Below are 23,242 nucleotides of genomic sequence, written 5' to 3'. Positions count from 1 at the left end.
CTAAAACATCAAGGATTTAAAAAATATATATATTCATGATAGCATTATATTAAGTGGGTATTCTGGTAGTTATCACTGTAAAATGTAATTTTAACCCATATGATAAAGTACTGAAGGCTGAAAGTGATGAATCTGGCCAGTTACTATTATTAGCCAATCACATTTGTTTTCGATCAAATGTTTTACAGCGAGCACATGTTATGGTAGGTGAATGGACTGTCTGCTGCTCTCACTCTCTGCGCTACGAAATGCTAACTCAGTCACCAGTCGACTCCCGCGAGCGCTGCTATCATTGACTGTGAGAAAGAACATAAGGCTAAGGATTAGCGCCAGCATGGCCGACGACGCAAGGGACAACAAGTATAAGTTCTACAAAGTTGTTCTCACGGGAGGTATGTCACTATGTGGTTTTGAGACCTGGGAATTTTATAATTCTGTTTGATTACTGTTGGTGCCATTTGTTGTTTTAAAGGCAATCGGGTAAACGACAAATAAACAAAAAGTTTGACAGGACCACTGAATGATGCGGACACACGTCCCGTACGTATTGGCGCGATGCGTGTGTGAGGTAGCTGCCCGTTGTTATGTTGTCATGTGCACGCGGATTGAGAAAAGAGGGTAGGGGGCAGATTAGGGAATGTGCGGGGGTGCACGTAAACCTGGCAACTGTTCATACTGCACGTTGCAAAGGGCAAAAGCGCGTGCAGTTGGTCTCTATTTACCTGTGCCCTGCTTTTGATTTGTAATCAGACTTGCACTGGCGGGGTTGGACTGAAATGAGTGTAGGTAGTATACACATAGTATGTAATCTGAACACAAATGGCCTATATTGATCTGTATTGGTGTGCATGGTTGCACAGCCCCAACTCGCACACATAGAATAGATGTCACTACATTTCTGGTGATGGGACTGTTGGGTCAATATATATTATATATGGATTTCTTTGAATGACTGAATGCAATTTGGTAATTATTGGGGAGGTGATTTTCTAGATGTATATATATGTACTATATATATTTAAGTGCAATTTATGGAATTTTATTCTTGTTGTTTGACTTATATTTCTTTCTTATATATATTTCACTCATCATGGTTTGGTATCCTGTGTCTTACTATGACTATGAGTATGATCTATCTTTCAATGTTTTGAAGCTTTGTTATCACTGTTCTGCGCTAATTATTATAAGACTGAGTTCAACCAGCAGCAAAAATTAATATAAAAGGAAGGGAAATAAAAGCAGGCAAAATCACAATGCACAGTCAAGTTTGGTGATTGAGATATACTTTTTTACATTTTATTTAAGAAGCTGAAGGGTTAGCGAATATAAGCAGTGATCTGCTTTGTTATTAGTATGCTATTTACATCTGGCCCTCGCTCTAAAGGGGGACTAATCCACATAGTTCAAACAGTCCTTGCAGTACACAATATCAGTCTCCCGTTTCTTTAATGGGACATTGGGAGATTTGCAATGGCTAGTGTTCTTCTCTCCGTTGGGACCGGGTTTATTTGATAAACGTAAGTTGTGATGGGGGGGGGGGGGGGGGGGGGGGGGAGCAAGGAAGTAGCGTTTCTTATGGAATTATCACTGCGAGGAACACTAGGATTTGGCGAGTGTACGCGAGCCTGCCTTGGAGGTGCTCGCTACGTGAGAAAAAGTGCATGGCTGCCAATCCAATTGGCTATTCATGGCTGTTTACTGACCAGTGCAGACGAACTTTTCAGTATTATATATATATATATATATATTCACTAATGGTGTTTATTCTTGCGTAACTATAGTCATAAAACCGTTCCCACTACAGGCTTGCTGTCTTGAAAAGCAAGAGGCTAGCTGCAAGCAATTCTGGCATGTAAGAAACACTTGTCTGGCATTGGCAACACCTAGGAACTTAGATTGAGAAGCTTTGTGTTCCCCTTGATCTCTCTTGACGACAAAATATGATCAGTCTTGAGAGAGCAAACCGGATGTTATCCCTGCAAAATTCAAGCATTGACTGAAGCTCTCAAGGTCATACACGCCGTATAGGTGGGGTTTCAGGTAGCGTTTGCTGTACAGAATTCTGTACATGATTGTATCCCTATTTTTCAACCTGGTAGCCCCGGAAAGTCATAAATAGACCACAGCTTTAAGGCAAATAAAAAAAAAGTCTGTTTACGGTATCCCGACCGACCCTATTTTTTCACGCGACCCTAGACTTTTTTTGGGGCATTTGGGAGAGAGAAAAAAATTATTAAAAATAAAAAAGTCTTTGTTTTTTGGCAAAATAACCTTAAAAAAATGGAGGAAAAAAAACATTCCCGACCTACCGACCCTATTTTTTTTGACTTTGTTACCGTAAACAGACTATTATTTTTTTTGTGCCTAATGCTCGGCAGCAAACATTGATTAGTTCATGGGTGAAACTTTTCCGCCTCAGGGCGGAAATCCGCCAAATGAAATTGGTCAAATAAGGAATTCCTTATTTTAAAAATCTTTAAAAATTAAAAATAGAAAAATAAAAATTTATTCACCGGCAATCCGATCTGTATTTTCTCTAACATAGTGACCGAACATCGCTGAGTCTTTGTTTCACTGAGCGCGCGAATTACATGTATCGGACAACAGCTTGGCATTTGTTACCATTGTTTAATGTGCAAATTTGTGTGTTTGAGATTCCAGGAGAGGCCTACTTTTACCCTTAAAAAGCCTGAATTTTCGTTTTCTTCCCTTGCAAGGCGTTGCCCCTGCACCCCACCAGGGCCTGGGCGGCCCCTGGCCCCTGGCCTCATTTTCCTTATTTTCAATTCTGATCCGTTTCACCCATGTTAGTTCAAATGTATGTATTAACTGTTGAAATTTGTAATCGCCTGTGCAGTGCATTTGAATTGGTGATCCAGGGCTCTTCCTGTTCGTTTATTGGCTGAAACTCTCACGTTCACTCATGTTTTCACACGTATGGGTTATTAGGCCAACAAACAAAAATAGTCTGTTTACGGTATCCCGACCGACCCTATTTTTTCGCGCGACCCTAGACTTTTTTTTGCCATTTGGGAAAGAAAAAAACAAGTCGCGTAAGGCGAAAATACAACATTTAGTCAAGTAGCTGTCGAACTCACAGAATGAAACTGAACGCAATGCAACGCAGCAAGACCGTATACTCGTAGCATCGTCAGTCCACCGCTCATGGCAAAGGCAGTGAAATTGACAAGAAGAGCGGGATAGTAGTTGCGCTGAGAAGGATAGCACGCTTTTCTGTACCTCTCTTCGTTTTAACTTTCTGAGCGTGTTTTCAATCCAAACATATCATATCTATATGTTTTTGGAATCAGGAACCGACAAGGAATAAGATGAAAGTGTTTTTAAATTGATTTCGAAAATTTAATTTTGATCATAATTTTTATATTTTTAATTTTCAGAGCTTGTTTTTAATCCAAATATAACATATTTATATGTTTTTGGAATCAGAAAATGATGGAGAATAAGATGAACGTAAATTTGGATCGTTTTATAAAAAAATAATTTTTTTTACAATTTTCAGATTTTTAATGACCAAAGTCATGAATTAATTTTTAAGCCACCAAGCTGAAATGCAATACCAAAGTCCGGGCTTCGTCGGAGATTACTTGACCAAAATTTCAACCAATTTGGTTGAAAAATGAGAGCGTGACAGTGCCGCCTCAACTTTCACGAAAAGCCGGATATGACGTCATCAAAGACATTTATCAAAAAAATGAAAAAAAGTCTGAGGATATCATACCCAGGAACTCTCATGTCAAATTTCATAAAGATCGGTCCAGTAGTTTAGTCTGAATCGCTCTACACACACACACAGACAGACACACATACACCACGACCCTCGTCTCGATTCCCCCCTCTATGTTAAAACATTTAGTCAAAACTTGACTAAATGTAAAAATAAAAAATAAAGAAAAAGTCTTTGTTTTTTGGCAAAATAACTTAAAAATATGTTTTTTGGGGGGGAAAAAATTAATTTCCCGACCTACCGACCCTATTTTTGTGGCCTATGTTACCGTAAACAGACTTTTTAATTTGTTGTTTGCCTTACGTGAATGCAATGACCGTTTTTACCCCACCATTCAGGCAGCCATAGGCCGCTTTCGGGGGATTTCCGGGGTTCAATTAAAATTTAAATGGGATTTCGTTTTGTTTTATACTATAACTTTTTTTCCATTTTTTTTTTCAACATGGTTTTATTTCTTTTTGGTACATATATAACATGACAACAACATCATCAAGTATTACTTTTATTTTTTTGCTTGTGAAAAGCTTGAGTTGGAAAGTGCACTGAATGAGTCAGACTTGAATACTGAATTGTTTAGGTTCATTTGACTTGGAATAGCTATGCAAAATAACAAAAGGCAAGTTCTAGATTGGTAGTGATATATTTATTGAGGTTGCTCTTTTTTTTAGGTTCTGTGGTGTTTGCTAATTTTCTTTGTGTGCCTCACTTTTTTGGATTCTTTAGCTTTTGTGTTTTCATTCTTCTGTCCTGTACATGTAGTAAGGTTGACCCGAATTTTCCCTCTTCAAGCTGCTATCATAAACATACAAAACTCATAAGTACTTTGGGGGTTTATTTGTTTATTTATTCATTTATTTATCTTATTTTTATTTATTTTTATTTCAGGTCCATGTGGGGGGAAAACTACGGGTCAAGCCAGACTCAGTACCTTCTTTGAAAACTTGGGATGGAAGGTTCGTACATGTACATATATATACAGATGTGCACTTGTACTTGAATTTCTGTTTTTGGTATTGTAGGCAATTACGTAGAGGTTACATACCTCGTCTCAGTGATTATCAAAAATAATGGTCTGAAGCTCGCATTTTTCATGATCCGCAAACTTCGACCATTATTTTTGATAATCACTGAGACTCGGCATGTAACCTCTTTATTCCTCCTTTCTTCAGTTATTCAAAGAAAAGAGGAATTTTTGTGCGAAAGTTTCATCGAATCCAAATCACTCAACCAGTCTACCTGCGCTGGCGATTGAATAATGCGCGGTTGTATAGTTCAGGGAAAATCAATCAATTCTGTTAACACTTCTTGTCAGTTTCCCTGTTTTGGACTAAAATCAAGTACACAGTTATGTTGTTATTCTGCTGTGCCGGTAAAGGCAGATAGTGTGTGTTCTGGTCATGTTTTGGTATCGCTTAGGAAATGTTCTTTCTTCGAATGGGACAAGCAGACGAACTTTTGCACCCGTGTTCCAACGTTAAAAACTGTATGAAGTTCCGTTTTCTGGGGCAAAATAGTGTATGAAACCGTTGTATGTTCTTTAAATTGATGCGATGTGTGCATTTGGTTGCGTGTGATCTGTTTATAAAATGAAATATTGTCGAAAACTTACCGTCGGATTGCAGTCTCTTGTCCAAGCAACTCAGTTCAGAAAATTTGGAAGGGGAACTACTCTTGTCGTACGCGAGTTACTTGCCTTGGGAGTTTGCGTGCACTCATGAGAGATCTAAAGCGAGTTTCTCTGCACTGATCGTTAGATTTGGATTTAGAAAACAACCAAACTCATAGATTTTATATGGAGATTAATGTGTTCAAGCCTGTAGTTGCCAGTTTAAATGCAGTATGTTTGTATTGTTTGGTCTAGAGATGTATATTTCGTACATTGGAGCGTTCGGAACTTTTCAATCGCTAAAGTAGTTCCCTCAAAGTCTAACTCATCAACATGTGAGCTATCGAGGATTCAGGCCCGTTGTTGGGTAAGTGATTTTGGTTGTTGGGTAAGTTACCGAAAAATAACTAGCCCTACACCTTTACAGAGAGAAAGAAGCAGAGGGGGGAATAACTTGTTTTACTGGTAGGGGTTGGAATAATAATAATCCGTTCACAGTAATCAAGAGAGAGACAGACAAAGCACATGCATGCGTACACACACACACACACACACACACACACACACACACACACACATCATCATCACTGTATTTAATTCTTGCAAGTGTATTGGATTAGGTACTTCTTATTAATATCAGCTTTCACATGATTTTTTCTGAAAATGTATGATGGCAATTTTTCAGGTATACAGGGCACCAGAGTCTGCACATATATACCTGGGGTAAGTATTAGATATTGCCCATTCTTGATACTCACAGTTGTAGTTTTTGCACATTTTTGGCATGGTTGCATAACTTTTATGTTGCCATATTCAAACTAACATATGTTGTTTGACGTTCAATGAACTTTCAGGATAGATCGAACCTGCTTTGTAAAACTTCTGTGCTTTCAGATTATGCATAGAAATGCACTCATCATTTTATCATCAATGTCCTTCTCATCATCTTTACAATGAAAATAGCCCTAAAGGGTGGTAATTCGATCACAGATGTCCAGTCTGTGCTGTTAACAGCAACACACATTCAATGACCTGCATAGCAATAATTATGGTCAGTGTTGTGGTCACGGACTTAGAGGACAATTACAGTGGAGTCCGGGTACAACGAATCTCAAGGGAGATACATTTTAGTTCGTTATATCAGTAATTCGCTGTAGAGTTTTCAACCCTAAATGGCCTCAAGACAAGTTTTCCCACTCACCTTCAAATGATCGTCCCATCGATCTTTCCTTGGAGAGTACAATCTCTGCATGTTTTCAACAGCTTCATAATATAATCCATAGAGAGGCATAGTTCAAATGTTCACTTTACTGTCCTCCTCGAGTGTATCAAAATACGAAAAAAATCAAAGAGACCGCCTGAGTACCAGTCAAACAACTTGTGATAATGCATGGTTCAGCTACAAGGTACTACCCTGGTCATGTTTCCTCTCAAGACATCAAACTTAAAGAGACCGCCCCTTAGGTTAAACTCGGTCACTACAGGAAGTGTTTCCTCTCTCAGATATGACAGGGGAACCACCTCTCATAGCTAAAACTGGGTCATTGACCCCTGGGAAGAAGGTCAGTGTCAAGGCATCACAATGGACCTGCCTTTGATCTCACCGCACACACAGAGCACACATATTTCCACTCTGTATTCTTCCTTTGATGTGCGGCTTATTTTCATTCTTCAACCGTTTGTTACCGGTATACTTTTCAGGGGCGGATCAGTTGCTTTGTAAGGGGGGGGGCACTTTGAATCGAAAGTGAATGTGATGGGCGCGAAGCGCCCGAATTTGCTAGGGGGGTCCGGGGGCATGCCCCCCCGGAAAAAAAATTTGCCCAAAGAAGCACAATGGTGCCATCTGGTGCCATTTGAACTTAGAAATGGTCATAGAATCAGCATGGAAAAATCTTTTTTTTTTCTTCTTCTTTTTTTTTCTTTGGGGGGGGGGGGGCACGTGCCCCCTGTGCCCCCCCCCCCCCTCGTCCGCCCCTGCTTTTACTTGTGTTTGTGTATTTTTGTGTATTTTTGTCTTTGGAGAGAATTATTGACATCAGTTCGTTGTAGCCTTGTGACTTTTAGAGACAAAACGGCTCTGGGGCGATGAAAAATGATTGTTATAAGAGGGGTTCGTTATGCAAATGAGTTCAAAAGGTTCGTTGTTGCCGGAAAGTAACAAGTAAGAAATAGAAGGCTGTCTGCCGGGAAATCAATGGCAGTTCGTTAAAAGCGGGATTTCGTTATACCCAGGTTCGTTATAGCTGGACTCCACTGTATAGATCAGTTTGACCTGGATTGAAAATAGGTACAGCAGTACCTGCGATGTGTGGACCCTCCCATGAGAGGACACCTCCCTTAAAAGGACACCTGCTCTTGTCCCTGTTTATTTGATCTCTACCAAAGTATACCTGTCATGAAAGGCCACCTGCAATATAAGGACACTTGGCTGGTCCCAAGGGTGTCCTTTCATCGCAGGTACCACTGTACATGCATGTATGGGTCCAAATGTCCTGGCTAGATAAAAATGGTTCTGTCAAAAGACCTCCTATAGGAGTCAGAACAATCCAGCAGATTGAAAAAGTATGTGTCAGTGACCTCAGACGGAGGCCTGAGAACAACACAAGTACGTGTTGTAGATCTTCATAGATTGACAAAGGCTCTGCACAAAATGCTCACACATCTATAATATGAGTGTGACGGGGCACACACTCATGAGCAAGCTCTCATACACCCCCCCCACACACACACACACACACTCTCTCTCTCTCTCTCTCTCTCTCTCTCTCTCTCTCTCTCTCTCTCTTCAATATTCTCTTTTTTGCTTCCATTCCCAGTGTTCTAGTCGTTCATGTTAGCAGAGTAAAGTTACATCCCCCCGCCGGTTAGGGGGAAGAATTTACCCGATGCTCCCCAGCATGTCGTAAGAGGCGACTAACGGATTCTGTTTCTCCTTTTACCCTTGTTAAGTGTTTCTTGTATAGAATATAGTCAATGTTTGTAAAGATTTTAGTCAAGCCGTATGTAAGAAATGTTAAGTCCTTTGTACTGGAAACTTGCATTCTCCCAGTAAGGTAATATATTGTACTACGTTGCAAGCCCCTGGAGCAAATTTTTGATTAGTGCTTTTGTGAACAAGAAACAATTGACAAGTGGCTCTATCCCATCTCCCCCCTTTCCCCGTCGCGATATAACCTTCGTGGTTAAAAACGACGTTAAACACCAAATAAAGAAAGAAAGAAAGTAAAGTTACAGGTCTATCCCTGTGACTTATTATGCTTGAAAATGTACTACAGATGAGATCTGTAAGGTTGCGGGAGGCTAAAATGTCACACCGTTTTTGTGTGGTGTAGCTACAGGTGGGATAAATGGAAACATAGGCAATATATTTGTGAAAGCACAGATTATATTACTTAGGTCTGTGTAATATAAAAATTGTTTGTGCTATGCATTGAGAGGTGTTAAAATGAGACTCTCTCTCATTGTGTGTGTGTGTGTGTGTGTGTGTGTGTGTGTGTGTGTTAACTTTTAAGTGTGTTCACGTAGTTTTGTTCTTGCAAGTTTTGTTCAGACTGTTCTTACCACTTTGTCTTGCGTTCTGGTTTCAGTGGCGGAGCAAGGTTTTCTGATATGAGCAAGGAAGAAGGTGAGTGATTCAAGAGATGGCCGGATTTAATACAGGGTTTCCGTGCGCAAGTGACAAAATTGTTTTTTACTGCTGAGATATATTATTATGTCATCAAATGGGATCTTTAACGGAATGGCAATTATGTTATGAATATTAAACAGGCTGATTAAATAATATGTCAAAAGGGATGGCTTATTTACTGTTGTAATAATATTTGGAACAGTTTGAATGCTCTTGGTGAGGGGGGGGGGGGGGGGGGGGGGGCGAGGAGGCGATATATTATCCGAGTAAGCTGGCAGGTAGTGACAGCATCACGCTGCCTTTTTTTTCTACATGCCTTCCTGCACACTGTGGTTTGTGTTGTAGTTTAAATGTGGCTGGTGGGTTTTGCTGTCGTTGCTCAAAGGTCTGTGTCTGTAACTACTCTTATCTGCTTCTGTGTGTCTTGGGTTTTTTTTAAGTGTGTGTGCGTGTGTTCTACTTCTTCCTTATACATATTTGCTTTGATAGATAACATTACCCTGCACTGCATGTATGTCACTGAAACTCTGTGTGAACTTAGGCAGTGTACAGAAATAACTCTGTCTTGTTTTTCATGACTGTAGAAAAGTTGTGCCCCTTCCATACAGTGAGGCAGACACATGTGCCTACTGATCAGTGAACAAAAGCAATCGTGGTGGCAGCGGATAGTGAGCTTAGATGAGCATATCTTTCAAAGCGAAGGGCATCATAATATCAAACGGACACTGCATAACAGGCGCATCAGTGTTCAATGTGATGCAATGGTGGCTTGTCTTCCTTGATTGTCGGTGTGTGCTTACCTCACTGTATCCAAGGGACGCAACTCTTCCACAGCCAATCAAAGACCCACCACAGCTATTTTCCCGATATCGCCCTTGTACGTTATAATCATGCGAGTGATTTTCTGTTGCAGCCTTCTCGTTCCAGGAGAATATTATCAAGACCATGATAATGGTGGAAAACACCTTCTTTGGCCTGGCAGAAGATCGTCGCCAGGATGTCTTGCTCATCTGCGATCGTGGTGTCATGGACGGCTCAGCTTGTGAGTTGATGATTCTGACGTTTGTGTTGTTTAAAGGCACAGTTCTTTCCTCCAAAACTGGTTGTCTTAACATCTCAGATCGAGCCAGGCTTTAACACGAGGTAAGGCCGGCCGTCCACTTGGACACATACCAAAAATAAACAGCCCAGGTGCTTTCTGCGCAGACTGGGTATTTTGGGATGAATTCATTTTGCCGGTTGACACTAATGTCGGAAATTAATTTATCAAACGGGGCGGGGATGTAGCTCAGTCGGTAGCGCGCTGGATTTGTATCCAGTTGGCCGCTGTCAGCGTGAGTTCGTCCCCACGTTCGGCGAGAGATTTATTTCTCAGAGTCAACTTTGTGTGCAGACTCTCCTCGGTGTCTGAACACCCCCGTGTGTACACGCAAGCACAAGACCAAGTGCGCACGAAAAAGATCCTGTAATCCATGTCAGAGTTGGGTGGGTTATAGAAACACAAAAATACCCAGCATGCTTCCTCCGAAAACGGTGTATGGCGGGGTAAAAAACGGTCATACACGTAAAATTCCACTTGTGCAAAAAAAAACACGAGTGTACGTGGGAGTTTCAGCCCACGAACGCAGAAGAAGAAGAAGAAGAATTTATCAATGAATGTCCACGCTGCACAGAAAGCGCCCAGGCCATTGATTTTGGGTGTGTGACCAAGTGGATGGATGTTCTTTTATTTATTTATTTATTTATTTATTTATATGGGAGATTTATATAGCGCTTGACGTTCTCTAAGCGCTTTACATATTAATTTCTGCCGTGTGAGATGGAATTTTTTACACAATATATCACGCATTCACATCGGCCAGTAAATCTCAAGCCATTACGGCGAATATTTACTTTTCACGGCCTATTATTCCAAGTCACACGGGTATTTGGTGGACATTTTTTATGTATGCCATACAATTTTGCCAGGAAAGACCCTGTTGTCAATCATGGGATCTTTAACGTGCACACCCCAATGTAGTGTACACGTAAAGGCCTCAAATGACTGATAATTAATTGAAATGGTTAATGTCACTATATATAGTTCAGTAACTGCAAAATCTGAATCAGCTTCTCTGAGTGTATTTTTTGTATTTATTGGATTATTTATTTGTTTATTTATTTATTTATTTCTCTATTTATTTATCTGTTTATTTATGACTTTCTTTATTTTTTTCTTTCATTGTTTATTTTTGAGTCACTTGAGAAAATGTGACTCTATGTAATCGGTCAGTGTTAGTCTGTCCGGCCGGCTGGCTGTCCGGCCGGCCGGCCGTCCGGCCGTCCGTAGACACCACCTTAACGTTGGACTTTTCTCGGAAACTATCAAAGCGATCGGGCTCATATTTTGTTTAGTCGTGACCTCCAATGACCTCTACACTTTAACGATGGTTTCGTTGACCTTTGACCTTTTTCAAGGTCACAGGTCAGCGTCAAAGGAAAAATTAGACATTTTATATCTTTGACAAAGTTCATCGGATGTGATTGAAACTTTGTAGGATTATTCTTTACATCAAAGTATTTACATCTGTAGCCTTTTACGAACGTTATCAGAAAAACAAGGGAGATAACTAGCCTTTTCTGTTCGGCAACACACAACTTAACGTTGGGCTTTTCTCGGAAACTATAAAAGTGACCGGGCTCAAATTTTATGTGAACGTGACTCCCAGTGACCTCTACACTTTGACGTCTGCTTTGGTGACCTTTGACCTTTTTCAAGGTCACAGGTATGTCTTGAAGGAAAAAAATTGAAATATCATATCTCTGAAACTATTCATCGGATTTGATTCAAACTTTATAGGATTATTCTTTACATCAAATTATTTACATCTGTATTGTGTTGTGAATAGCAATTTCTTCCTGTCCATCTGATGCCTCATATAATATTCAGAACTGCGAAAGTGACTCGATCGAGCGTTTGCTCTTCTTGTTTATTTCTCTATTTATTTCTTTATGTCTGACTGCTGTTGCGTTCAGATTTACCACGAGAGGACTGGGAGAGGATGAAAGCGAAGAACGGCTGGCATGAAGTGGATCTCCGTGACAACCGCTATAATCAGATTGTCCACATGGTTTCTGCAGCCAGTGGGGCTGAGGCTTTCTACAGCCTAGAGGGCCACGAGACGCGAAAGGAAGGGCTCGAGTCGGCTAGGAAACTGGATGCCATCACCGCTAATGTAATTTGTGCAAATGTCATGTTGAATTGCACATAATTATATACTCTTCCGTTTGAAACTTTGATGTCATCATCAGGGATTTGTGCTCTAGCAAAGCCCAGTTGAAGCTCAGCAGAGTGAAGCGACTTTGTTGTTAAAAGATTTACTGAAAGAGGGGATCTGCCCATTGTGCTCAGAAACTTAAAGTTAAAGTGAGGTCACATTCTTGAACATGTACATTTGTGATGGTGTGAAATATTTTTGAATATCCATTGAATATATTTATTAATGTACAAATTTGGGGACAGCAGTACTGATGTCTAGGTATAGCACAGGTTAAATGGGTATTTTTTTTCAAAGTGACATGTCTGAATAATTCCATTGCATAGTTTTGGGGTTTGATATGTATTCTTTTGAATTTTGTTGATATTTATTCATCTGATTTTTTATTATTATATTTTTTTTTTGCAGGCGTGGGTTGGCCATCCATACTTTGATGTTGTTGACAATTCTACAGGGTTTGAGTCCAAAATGTCCAGGATGATTTCAGTAAGTTAATGTGCAATCTATTTGCCAGTATGTCTTTCTTTTTTCTTGTCTTTGCTTTGCATCAGAGTTATTTTCATACACAGAAGGAACAGTTTCAGGCCGGTAGACAGCGTGTTTGAGAGAAAACTCTGTGTGTGTGTGTGTGTGTGTGTGTGTGTGTGTGTGTGTGTGTGTGTGTGTGTGTGTGTGTGTGTGTGTGTGAGAGAGAGGTGAACAATTGTATTTTTCAGTCCATTGTGGTAAGAAACAGATTACATTTGCAAAACTGGCCTTTCATTCCTTATATCAGCATTCTGAAGTGGAAATTCTAATTTAATGCAAGCAGCTTATTCTAAGTGGCATTTTATACTCAGACCATTTTTTTACAATTCTGTTGGAATAACTTTTCTTTTCTTCCATCATTGTTTTGCGCTTTCTTTCCTGCTTTCAATTTTCTTTTTGTTTTTAGATTGTATGTCAACGTGTTGGAATAGACCTAGGGGATCGGCTGGCTCTTAACAGCATCAAGCGCAAGTACCTGGTTACCCACATTCCAGAGGATTTCGTAAGTTGCTTCCACTTGTTTAATGCAATGTTGATACAGTGGAACCCTCCTTGTAAGACCTCGGAAAATCTGAGATAATCAGGTCTTCTTCTTCTGTCTTCTTCTTCTGCGTTCGTGGGCTGAAACTCCCACATACACTCGTGTTTTTTGCACGAGTGGAATTTTACGTGTATGACCGTTTTTTACCCCACCATTTAGGCAGCCATACGCCGTTTTCGGAGGAATCATGCTGGGTATTTTCGTGTTTCTATAACCCACCGAACTCTGACATGGATTACAGGATCTTTTTCGTGCGCACTTGGTCTTGTGCTTGCGTGTACACCGAGGAGAGTCTGCACACAAAGTTGACTCTGAGAAATAAATCTCTCGCCGAACGTGGGGACGAACTCACGCTGACAGCGGCCAACTGGATACAAATCCAGCGCGCTACCGACTGAGCTACATCCCCGCCATAATCATGTCTGAAAAAGAAGAGAGTCTTAAAAGGGGGCAAATTTACAGTGGTTATGACGGGCGCAGTGGCGTGGTGGTAAGACATCGGCCTCCTAATCGGGAGGTTGTGAGTTCGAATCCCGGTTGCTGCCGCCTTGTGGGTTAAGAGTGGAGATTTTTCCGATCTCCCAGGTCAACTTATGTGCAGACCTGCTAGTGACTTAACCCCCTTCGTGTGTACACGCAAGCACAAGATCAAGTGCGCACGGAAAAGATCATGTAAACCATGTCAGAGTTCGGTGGGTTATGGAAACACGAATATACCCAGCATGCCTCCCCCGAAATCGGCGTATGCTGCCTGAATGGCGGGGTAAAAACGGTCATACACGTAAAAATCCACTCGTGCTAAAAACATGAGTGAACGTGGGAGTTTAAGCCCATGAACGAAGAAGAAGACAGTGGTTATGAACTGAAAATCTGAGAAATCAAGGTCTGAAATCTGGGGGGGGGGGGCTTAAAAGGGGGGGTTCCACTGTATCATAATGAATTCATGTACGTCTTTGTTTAATGATGTCACATGGCTGTTGCATACATGCATGTATAATTCATGACATGTGCCCAGGAACTTTGACTTCATATCAGTATTTGTTATAATGTACAGAATAAATCAACCCAGATAAACAAGCACAATCAGGAAACGAAAACCCCGTCGCGATATAACCTTGAACGGTTGAAAACGACGTTAAACACCAAATAAAGAAAGAAAGGAAACGAAAAAATAATATATAATAACCTATAATAATGCACTTTTTGTGTGCCATAATCATTATACTTGTTTTTGTAGCTAAATAGCTGCACACACAAAATTCTTTTCATGCAAATCACTGACAGCATGAACCCTGTTGTTACATTCTCTTTGTCAATGCTCCTGCAACTTGATTACAAATCCAAAAACAAAGAGACTGCCAACGTTCCAAAATTCAGAATCAAAAATCAAGACAGGTAAGTTGTTAGAACGTTGTTATTGACAAAATTGTGACATCATTTTGTCAATAACAACATTCCAACAACTTACCTTTCTTGGTTTTTTTTAACTTGATAACAAGTTAAAAAAAACAAGTCGCGTAAGGCGAAAATACAATATTTAGTCAAGTAGCTGTCGAACTCACAGAATGAAACTGAACGCAATGCCATTTTGTCAGCAAGACCGTATACTCGTAGCATCGTCAGTCCACCGCTCATGGCAAAGGCAGTGAAATTGACAAGAAGAGCGGGGTAGTAGTTGCGCTAAGAAGGATAGCACGCTTTTCTGTACCTCTCTTTGTTTTAACTTTCTGAGCGTGTTTTTAATCCAAACATATCATATCTATATGTTTTTGGAATCAGGAACCGACAAGGAATAAGATGAAAGTGTTTTTAAATTGATTTCGAAAAAATAATTTTGATAATAATTTTTATATATTTAATTTTCAGAGCTTGTTTTTAATCCGAATATAACATATTTATATGTTTTTGGAATCAGCAAATGATGGAGAATAAGATAAACGTAAATTTGGATCGTTTTATAAATTTTTATTTTTTTTTACAATTTTCAGATTTTTAATGACCAAAGTCATTAATTAATTTTTAAGCCACCAAGCTGAAATGCAATACCGAAGTCCGGGCTTCGTCGAAGATTACTTGACCAAAATTTCAACCAATTTGGTTGAAAAATGAGGGCGTGACAGTGCCGCCTCAACTTTCACGAAAAGCCGGATATGACGTCATCAAAGACATTTATCAAAAAAATGAAAAAAACGTTCGGGGATTTCATACCCAGGAACTCTCATGTCAAATTTCATAAAGATCGGTCCAGTAGTTTAGTCTGAATCGCTCTACACACACACACACACACACACACACAGACACACAGACACACACACACACACACACACGCACATACACCACGACCCTCGTTTCGATTCCCCCTCGATGTTAAAATATTTAGTCAAAACTTGACTAAATATAAAAACACATCAAAATCCATTCAAGGTCGCAGGTTCGAATTCGGGCCGGGCCGGACACGGGTCAACTTTATGTGCAGACCCAGAGACGGAAGCCATGTCCCACCCCCGTGTCATCACAATGGCACGTAAAAGACCTTGGTCATTCTGCCATAAGTGCAGGTGGCTGAATACACCTAAACACGCAGACACCTGGGTAGCGCGACTCCGTTGCTGCTAGCTTTCCACTGGGAGGAAGCGACCCGAATTTCCCAGCGATGGGACAATAAAGTAATGAAAATGAAATTCTTGACTGCTCGACTGATTGATTTTGTTTGTGTTTGTATTGGCAGAAGTTCCCTCATTTTCAAGAATTCAGCGTCGTTCATGACTACCTGGTCACTCCAAGTAGGAAAATGCAGGCCCGTCTTCGCAAGCGAGGACAAGCAGGTAAGAGAGAACTGTCATTGACATTCTTGAGCATTTACCTGTGTGGTGGGGGGAAGGAAAGTAAAGAACAGGAATGCACGTCATCAACTGTTGGCTTTAGTTTTGGTGGGTTGGATGTATAGCTGGTTTATAATACAGTCGCACCTGTTTTTAAAGACCACTCAAGGGGCTTGGCAACCAAAGAGGCTGATAGGCTGTAGCTATGGAAAGGTTAATTATATCCCCCGCCCCCCGAGATCCTCTGAGTTGTCTGTTATGGACAGGTAGTGGTTATTGAGAGGTGGTCACAATGGCAGGTTTGATTGTATTTTGTACTACACGTACTGTTTTCTTTTTAAGTCATGATTAATGTGCTGAGATCGCTACCAGCATAGGCTGAATTTCTAATTCTTTTTTTGTTGTCTCATTTTCTTTTTTCAGGGCAGTATTTATTTAGCTACTTTATCTTTGTGTGAAATTTGGGTGTCATTTTTTTGCAGGTAACTGGACATTCACTCACACCATTCGCCGGCCGGAGATTAACCAGGAAAGCGTTGAGCTGAGAATGCCCATCACAGAAAAAGACTATGAGGTGAGTGAAAAGTCATGCACATGGGAGAAAAAAACATGTATACATGTGGGTGCACACACACACAAACACACACTCGCACGCATGCATGCATGCACGCACGCATGCACACACACACACACACACACACACACACACACACACACACTCTCTCTCTCTCTCACACACTCACACACACACACATGTGCACAAGCATTACTGTTTGATGGACACTCACACACACATATACACACACAGTGTTCTCTCTCAAACATGAACATGTCTCACAGTCACACAGTGTCCGCAAGATTTCATCTTGGAACGCCATAAGCTTTTTTTAATTCTGTTGAGACTACCGGCCCCCGTAGCGCAGTGGTTAGCGCATCGGGCTGTGGGCCGGGAGGTCATGGGTTCGAATCCCATCAGGGTCATGTGGGTTTTTCGGGCTACGGTCGGCTCCTACCCAGAGTGGAAGTGCTATGGTTCCTATGGGAAGGCTGGAATCACACAGCCGAGTGTCATTCACTTAACGAATGCGACTTTGAGGGTGCTCAGGTTCTGTTTACCTGACCAACACCGCAGGTGCGGCAGTTCTCGAGCCTGGTTGACACCAGGATATATTATGACAGTAAGCGTAGAGTGCTGCCCTGTCACGTAGTCTCAAACCAAATTGGAAATCCATAGCATCATCATTATAATCATCCTCATCTCATTAATCATCCAAAATTATAAATTGTCCTTGCTCTTGTGGCCCTTCATGCCCGGAGCTCTCATGGTGACCTTGGTCTCAGTGTTCCTGTTCCATCCTTCCCTGAATAGTACTTCTGCTGTCAGTCTTCAACGTGTGACGTTCTGGGGGGTCGACGGAGGGACGTGGTGGCGGTCTGCTCTCTGGAGGGGACCCTCACTCAGTCTGGCTCCGCGACTTAGCAGTCAATGTCGTTAGTAGGGGGCATAGTAGGTAGTGGGCTGCGTCCGTTAGCTCGGGACAGACCCACTACTGAACACCGTCGAAGTGACTCAGCAGAAGTGCAGTGTCATCTTCCGAGGGTAGCCTACCGCAACGACCCGACATCCCTCCCTGGAGCGTCTGTAAAATCGACAAGTCTGGCAGCGGAACGAAATTCAGATGTGGATGGAGCAGCGAGTGCGGGGACGGGGCGGCGTGAGAGCACACCGGGACAAGGAACAGGTGTAAGAAAAAAAAAAGAAAAAAAAATTCTGTTGCTGATTCTCTCATGCTTTGTTTTTTTGCCCACAGATTTTGCTGGCGCAGAGGGATGAGAAGCATCACACAGTGTACAAGATCCGTCGCTGCTTCCTATGGCACAACCAGTACTTCCAGCTGGACATCTACCAGTCTCCGTGCCCTGAGAAGTAAGAACCAAAAACTTGAGGGTTGTCACTCAAGAGAATCTTCGCACTTTGGGCTGAAATCAAACTTTTGTTTTAGCTCCGGGGAGCTGATTTGTAGAAACAGTCCTGAAATTGTATCACTACAGTGGAACCTCCCTCCCCCCCCCAATATAAGACTTTCACCATTTTAAGACCTTGATTTTTCAGATATTCTGTTCTTAACATCAGTTTGTTTGTTCGTTCATGGGCTGAAACTCCCACGGCTTTTACGTGTATGACCGTTTTTACCCCGCCATTTAGGCAGCCATACGCCGCTTTCGGAGGAAGCATGCTGGGTATTTTCGTGTTTCAATAACCCACCGAACTCTGACATGGATTACAGGATCTTTTTCGTGCGCACTTGGTCTTGTGCTTGCGTGTACGCACGGGGGGTGTTCGGACACCGAGGAGAGTCTGCACACAAAGTTGACTCAGAGAAATAAATCTCTCGCCGAACGTGGGGACGAACTCACGCTGACAGCGGCCAACTGGATACAAATCCAGCGCGCTACCGACTGAGCTACATCCCCGCCCAAACTTTCTGTTGACAACATCAGTAAAATTACCCCCATTTTAAGACTTCCTCCTTTTTAAGACCTGATTTTCTCAGATTTGTGGAGGTCTTAAAAGGGGGGTTCCACTGTATTTCACGGGCGGGGATGTAGCTCAGTCGGTAGCGCGCTGGATTTGTATCCAGTTGGCCGTTGTCAGCGTGAGTTCGTCCCCACGTTCGGCGAGAGATTTATTTCTCAGAGTCAACTTTGTGTGCAGACTCTCCTCGGTGTCCGAACACCCCCGTGTGTACACGCAAGCACAAGACCAAGTGCGCACGAAAAAGATCCTGTAATCCATGTCAGAGTTCCGTGGGTTATTGAAACACGAAAATACCCAGCATGCTTCCTCCGAAAGCGGCGTATGGCTGCCTAAATGGCGGGGTAAAAACGGTCATACATGTAAAAGCCGTGGGAGTTTCAGCCCATGAACGAACAAACGAACAAACACTGTATTTCAAACTCTAAGGTCATTTTCAGACTATTTTACACTTCCCAGTGCCCATGCCTGGGTTGTAGGACAGTCTAGAAAATCTCACGAAGAAGATGAAGGTTGAGTCGTCCAAGACTGCATGAACACTTTGCCTTTTTTGCTCTCAGCGATGAAAGAATATGTAGGGAATGCATGTGTTGGGCATGTAGACATGGGTGATTTTGAGTTAAGGGCATATACCCATGGATTTAGAGCAGTGTTATTCCCCCTGTGTTCATGATCAGTCGTGGAACAATTATGGTTTGGAGGCATGAGTCGCAACCAAAGGTATTAATTTTGTGAAAATTTAATTGGATTGCGGCCAATCACATCATACCAGATCTGTTGAAAAGTAGCCGCTCACTGCACACATCTTGCCCATCTTTGGTACTGGTACAGCAGCACTTTCTCTTTGACATAAAGGTCATGACCCCTCCTCCCATGCTCCGCAGCCCCCTACCACCACCACCACCCAAACCCATCTTCCCCTCAGCCGTTATACAGCAAAGAATGTACACTATGCTGTGTTTTGGAGACTGTCCCCCCTGGTTCTGTCTCTCTTTGAGCATAATAAAAGCCAAAAATAAATCTTTAGTAGAGTATCATATTGTGGAACCACTAGTGTATAGGAAGAAGCATCTTGTCTTGTCCATAAGAAGCGTCTTCAATTTGGACGTGTCGACTCCAGGATGTTTGGAGCTGAAGGCACGCAAGTACAGTATCAGGGATGGGAATTGTCCGCCGTTTGGCGGATTTCCGCTTTTTTTTTTAAATTTTCCGCCGAAAAAAATCGCATTTCCGCTTTTTTTTTTTTTATTGTTTTTAAGTGAAAATGGCGTAAATGCGATCGGTGATTGTTTTTTCGTGAAAAAAAGTCGGATTACCGCCGGTTTTTTTTAATTTTTGCAGTAGAAATTCCTCTTTTTTCGTATTTTAGTGCGAAATATGCAGTGTTTTACTTTTAGTGTACCCCCCCCCCCCCCCCCCCCCCGGTCATCAAAAAATATTTCCTCTTTTTTCCTTAATTTTCAGCCGTTTTTACAATTTTTAATTCCCATGCCTGAGTATGTTAAGGATAAACAAAATACTACATGTTGCTTTTTCAAAAAATGAAAAGCTTGCTTTCGCTTGCAATGCAATATTTAAAAAGCAACTTGTGTAAATCTGGTACGACACAGCAAGCCATGTAGTATTCTCTATGTAACACATAGGGTGTTACATAGCCGCAAAAGACTGTCTCTGTCTAAATACTTGTTATGCTTATTGATGAGATCAAATTGGCATTTATAGGCGCTTCAAGCCGCAAAAAGGAACCGTCAGGCGTGGCGGAAGTAAGCTGCTTAAAAATTGTGGGCTGTGCCATCAGAAAATAAGCGAGAATCCACGGTATGATTGTTAAATGAATGTTTCATGTTACAGAAGCTAAGTGAGGGCTTTGTTTTATATCTCCTTGTGCCATGCACCGTTACATTTTGTGAATTGGTTGTGTGTTTTTGGTTTGATGTTTGATTTAGTTTTTTATTGGTTACATTCAGACTCTAAGCAGACAGTAATCTTACCACCCTCGTATGAAGACTGATAGGCACATTAAAGATTCTGAGTTTCCAGCAAAAGTCCAGAGACTTGGCAACCTACAGGTACCTTGCATGCACACCCTTGAAAAAAAATAAAAACCACCATGGGTGGCCCAGAAAGCTCTTGCCATAACTTGACATTGAGAGTGAAAAAGCTCCGAAACTTTGTGCTGCTCGTATCCACATTTATATGTTCTTCCTTTTTTGTGAAGGAATTCAATCTTTACCTGTTTGTGTTTATTTTGTTTCGTTTTTTGGCTGATTTAGATACTGGATGTGTAAAAGCCGTCATCGGAAGTCACACACGATAAGCTTACCATCCCGAAGAAGGCAGTAACGTGCCAAAATATTGATTATAGATATAAACGTACCTAACCTGGTTACTGGTGTGTTTTCTTTTTCTTTTTCTTTAAATGTCACATATCATTTCAGGATTGTCACTTAACCCTTAGGCTGGTTGTCGCGACATATGTCGCGCTACTTTACGTATACTGTCACCTGGTTGTCACGACATATGTCGCGCTAATGGCTCAGTCTGTTTGGTCGGTTCCGATTACCTCCCATGGATGCGAAAACCTATAATTATGACCGTTTTTCTTTATTTTTCTCTCTGTTAATTCACCAGTGGCTATGTAACATGTGTTACAGAATTGCACCAGTGTAAGGGTTAATGTATAATATAGCTGTGGCATGTCACCATTTGAGCGTTTTCTAGACTCCATGATGTTAGCTGTTGGGTAAAAGCAGAAGCGTTGTCTCTTCTTTTTTCCCGCATTTGCTCAGTAAAATTGATTCAATCTGAATCCATTCATTTTGGTCCACTTTTCTGGGAATGCCAGAAGGAAACAGGATTGTTTATTACCTTATGAGACTGTTGAACAACTGAAATTGTAAAATATGATCATTAATTATCTATATTGTTGAACGCCTAATATAGTAATGTTAGCCATTGTAAAGCGCTTCGAGCTATGGAGAAGCGCTATATAAATGTTCTATTACTGTATCATTATTATAATTATTATTATTTGACTGTTTATTACTTTTAAACAATATTTTACTCATAGACTTATGTTTTAATTTTTGAAAAATTCGGTCATAAATTTGTATCGCATTTATAAAAGAATATTTCTGCTTTTCTTCACAGATGCAAGGGGTTGATGTTGCTAGAAACGTTCACCACCTTGTGCCGTGACGCCATCAAGCTCCCCGACTTCATCACCATCGAGCGGGAGGTCACGGGTGACAGCTCCTACTCCATGTTCAACCTCTCTCTCAAAGAAGAGTTCTGGGGAAGGCGAGAATCTACCGAAACCCCTGAGTCCGAAGACGACTGATCGATTGCTGTAGGGGAAAAAACCCACGGGAGCTTGAAGCAAGTTTCATGAATCTTGCGGGGATATTGATTGCTGCAAAAGAAACAAGATATAGTGGGACCCCCTCCCCCCCTCCCTCCCCCTCCCTCCCTCACCCCCTTTTAAGACCTCCAAAAATCTGAGATAATCGGATCTTAAAAAGGAAGGAGTCTTAAAAGGGAAGATAATTTTACAGAGGTTATGAACAGAAAGTCTGAGAAAACAAGGTCTTAAAAAGGAGGGAGTCTTCTTCTGCTTCTTCTTCGTTCATGGGCTTAAGACTCCCACGTTCACTTATGTTTTTAGCACAAGTGGATTTTTACGTGTATGACCGTTTTTACCCCGCCATTCAGGCAGCATATGCCGATTTCGGGGGAGGCATGCTGGGTATTTTCGTGTTTCGATAACCCACCGAACTCTGACATGGATTACCGGATCTTTTCCGTGCGCACTAGTCTTGGTCTTGTGCTTGCGTGTACACACGAAGGGGGTTAAGTCACTAGCAGGTCTGCACATAAGTTGACCTGGGAGATCGGAAAAATCTCCACTCTTTACCCACCAGGCGGCAGCGACCGGGATTCGAACTCACGACCTCCCGATTGGGAGGCCGACGTCTTACCACCACGCCACTGCGCCCGTCGGAGGGAGTCTTAAATTTGGGGGTCTTTAAAGGGGCGGTCCACTGTATGGGAAGCTAGAAGCAAGGTTCTTGAATTTTCGCAATTCATTGATTGGTGCAAAAGATAAAGACAACAAGAGACGTTTAAGCAAGCTTCATGATTTTTTTCAGAAGTAGCAGGCGTATGAATTGCAGCAAAAGAATGGAAAAAAACTGGAAGCAAGCTTCATGGATTGTGAGGCAGTTATGCCGAGCATTGTTTTGCATGGTTAATGAGATTTCATCAGGTGATGAATTTGTTGTTGTTGTTGTTGTTGATGCATGATTTCCAAATAAGTCCGTAAAAAATGTTCCATGTGTACCCAGTGACGTTATTGGTATGTGTGTTGGTGAATTTTGGACGGGGGTGGGGGTGGGGGTGAATGTTTTTTGCCAGGAATACTCGTATTAAAATGTTCTGTCTCAGTAGGTTAATTGTTTGTCGAATACAGTGAAACCATGTTTGGTAAGACCTCAAAATATTTGAAAAAAATTGGGTCTTAAAGGGAAGGGAGTCTACATTTACAGACAATATCAACAGAAAAACTAGGGTCTTGATA

General features: G+C 41.5%; 1 protein-coding gene, 1 long non-coding RNA gene and 1 other non-coding gene across 3 annotated transcripts in view; 2 read left to right on the top strand and 1 right to left on the bottom strand.

Moving 5' to 3' along the window:
* Window positions 1-23,242, bottom strand: part of LOC138975554 (uncharacterized) — a 324,129-nt gene that overhangs the window by 280,945 nt on the left and 19,942 nt on the right. The window lies entirely within an intron of this gene.
* LOC138975541 (TRPL translocation defect protein 14-like) lies at window positions 93-22,126 on the top strand. The gene is made up of 12 exons (XM_070348251.1): window positions 93-392; window positions 4,631-4,698; window positions 6,037-6,074; window positions 8,942-8,979; window positions 9,896-10,024; window positions 11,998-12,197; window positions 12,648-12,725; window positions 13,174-13,269; window positions 16,037-16,133; window positions 16,613-16,704; window positions 17,942-18,057; window positions 21,817-22,126. The coding sequence occupies exons 1-12, from the start codon at window positions 212-214 to the stop codon at window positions 22,004-22,006; spliced, it is 1,323 nt and encodes a 440-aa protein (XP_070204352.1). The 5' UTR covers window positions 93-211; the 3' UTR covers window positions 22,007-22,126.
* Trnah-gug (transfer RNA histidin (anticodon GUG)) lies at window positions 17,038-17,111 on the top strand. Its single transcript has one exon. It is a non-coding gene; the product is annotated as a tRNA-His (tRNA).

Source organism: Littorina saxatilis, linkage group LG9 (genome assembly GCF_037325665.1).
Source record: "Littorina saxatilis isolate snail1 linkage group LG9, US_GU_Lsax_2.0, whole genome shotgun sequence".
Lineage (NCBI taxonomy): Eukaryota > Metazoa > Mollusca > Gastropoda > Littorinimorpha > Littorinidae > Littorina > Littorina saxatilis.
The sequence above is the reverse complement of the archived record's forward strand: the minus strand, read 5'-3'. Positions and strand labels throughout refer to the sequence as shown.

Bases quoted from the DNA above. Each gene is read 5' to 3' on its own strand.
- LOC138975541 (XM_070348251.1), top strand. From the start codon at position 212: ATGGACTGTCTGCTGCTCTCACTCTCTGCGCTACGAAATGCTAACTCA. The intron at 393-4,630 runs GTATGTCACTAT...TTTTTATTTCAG, and splicing joins CAAAGTTGTTCTCACGGGAG to GTCCATGTGGGGGGAAAACT. The intron at 8,980-9,895 runs GTGAGTGATTCA...TTTCTGTTGCAG, and splicing joins TGATATGAGCAAGGAAGAAG to CCTTCTCGTTCCAGGAGAAT.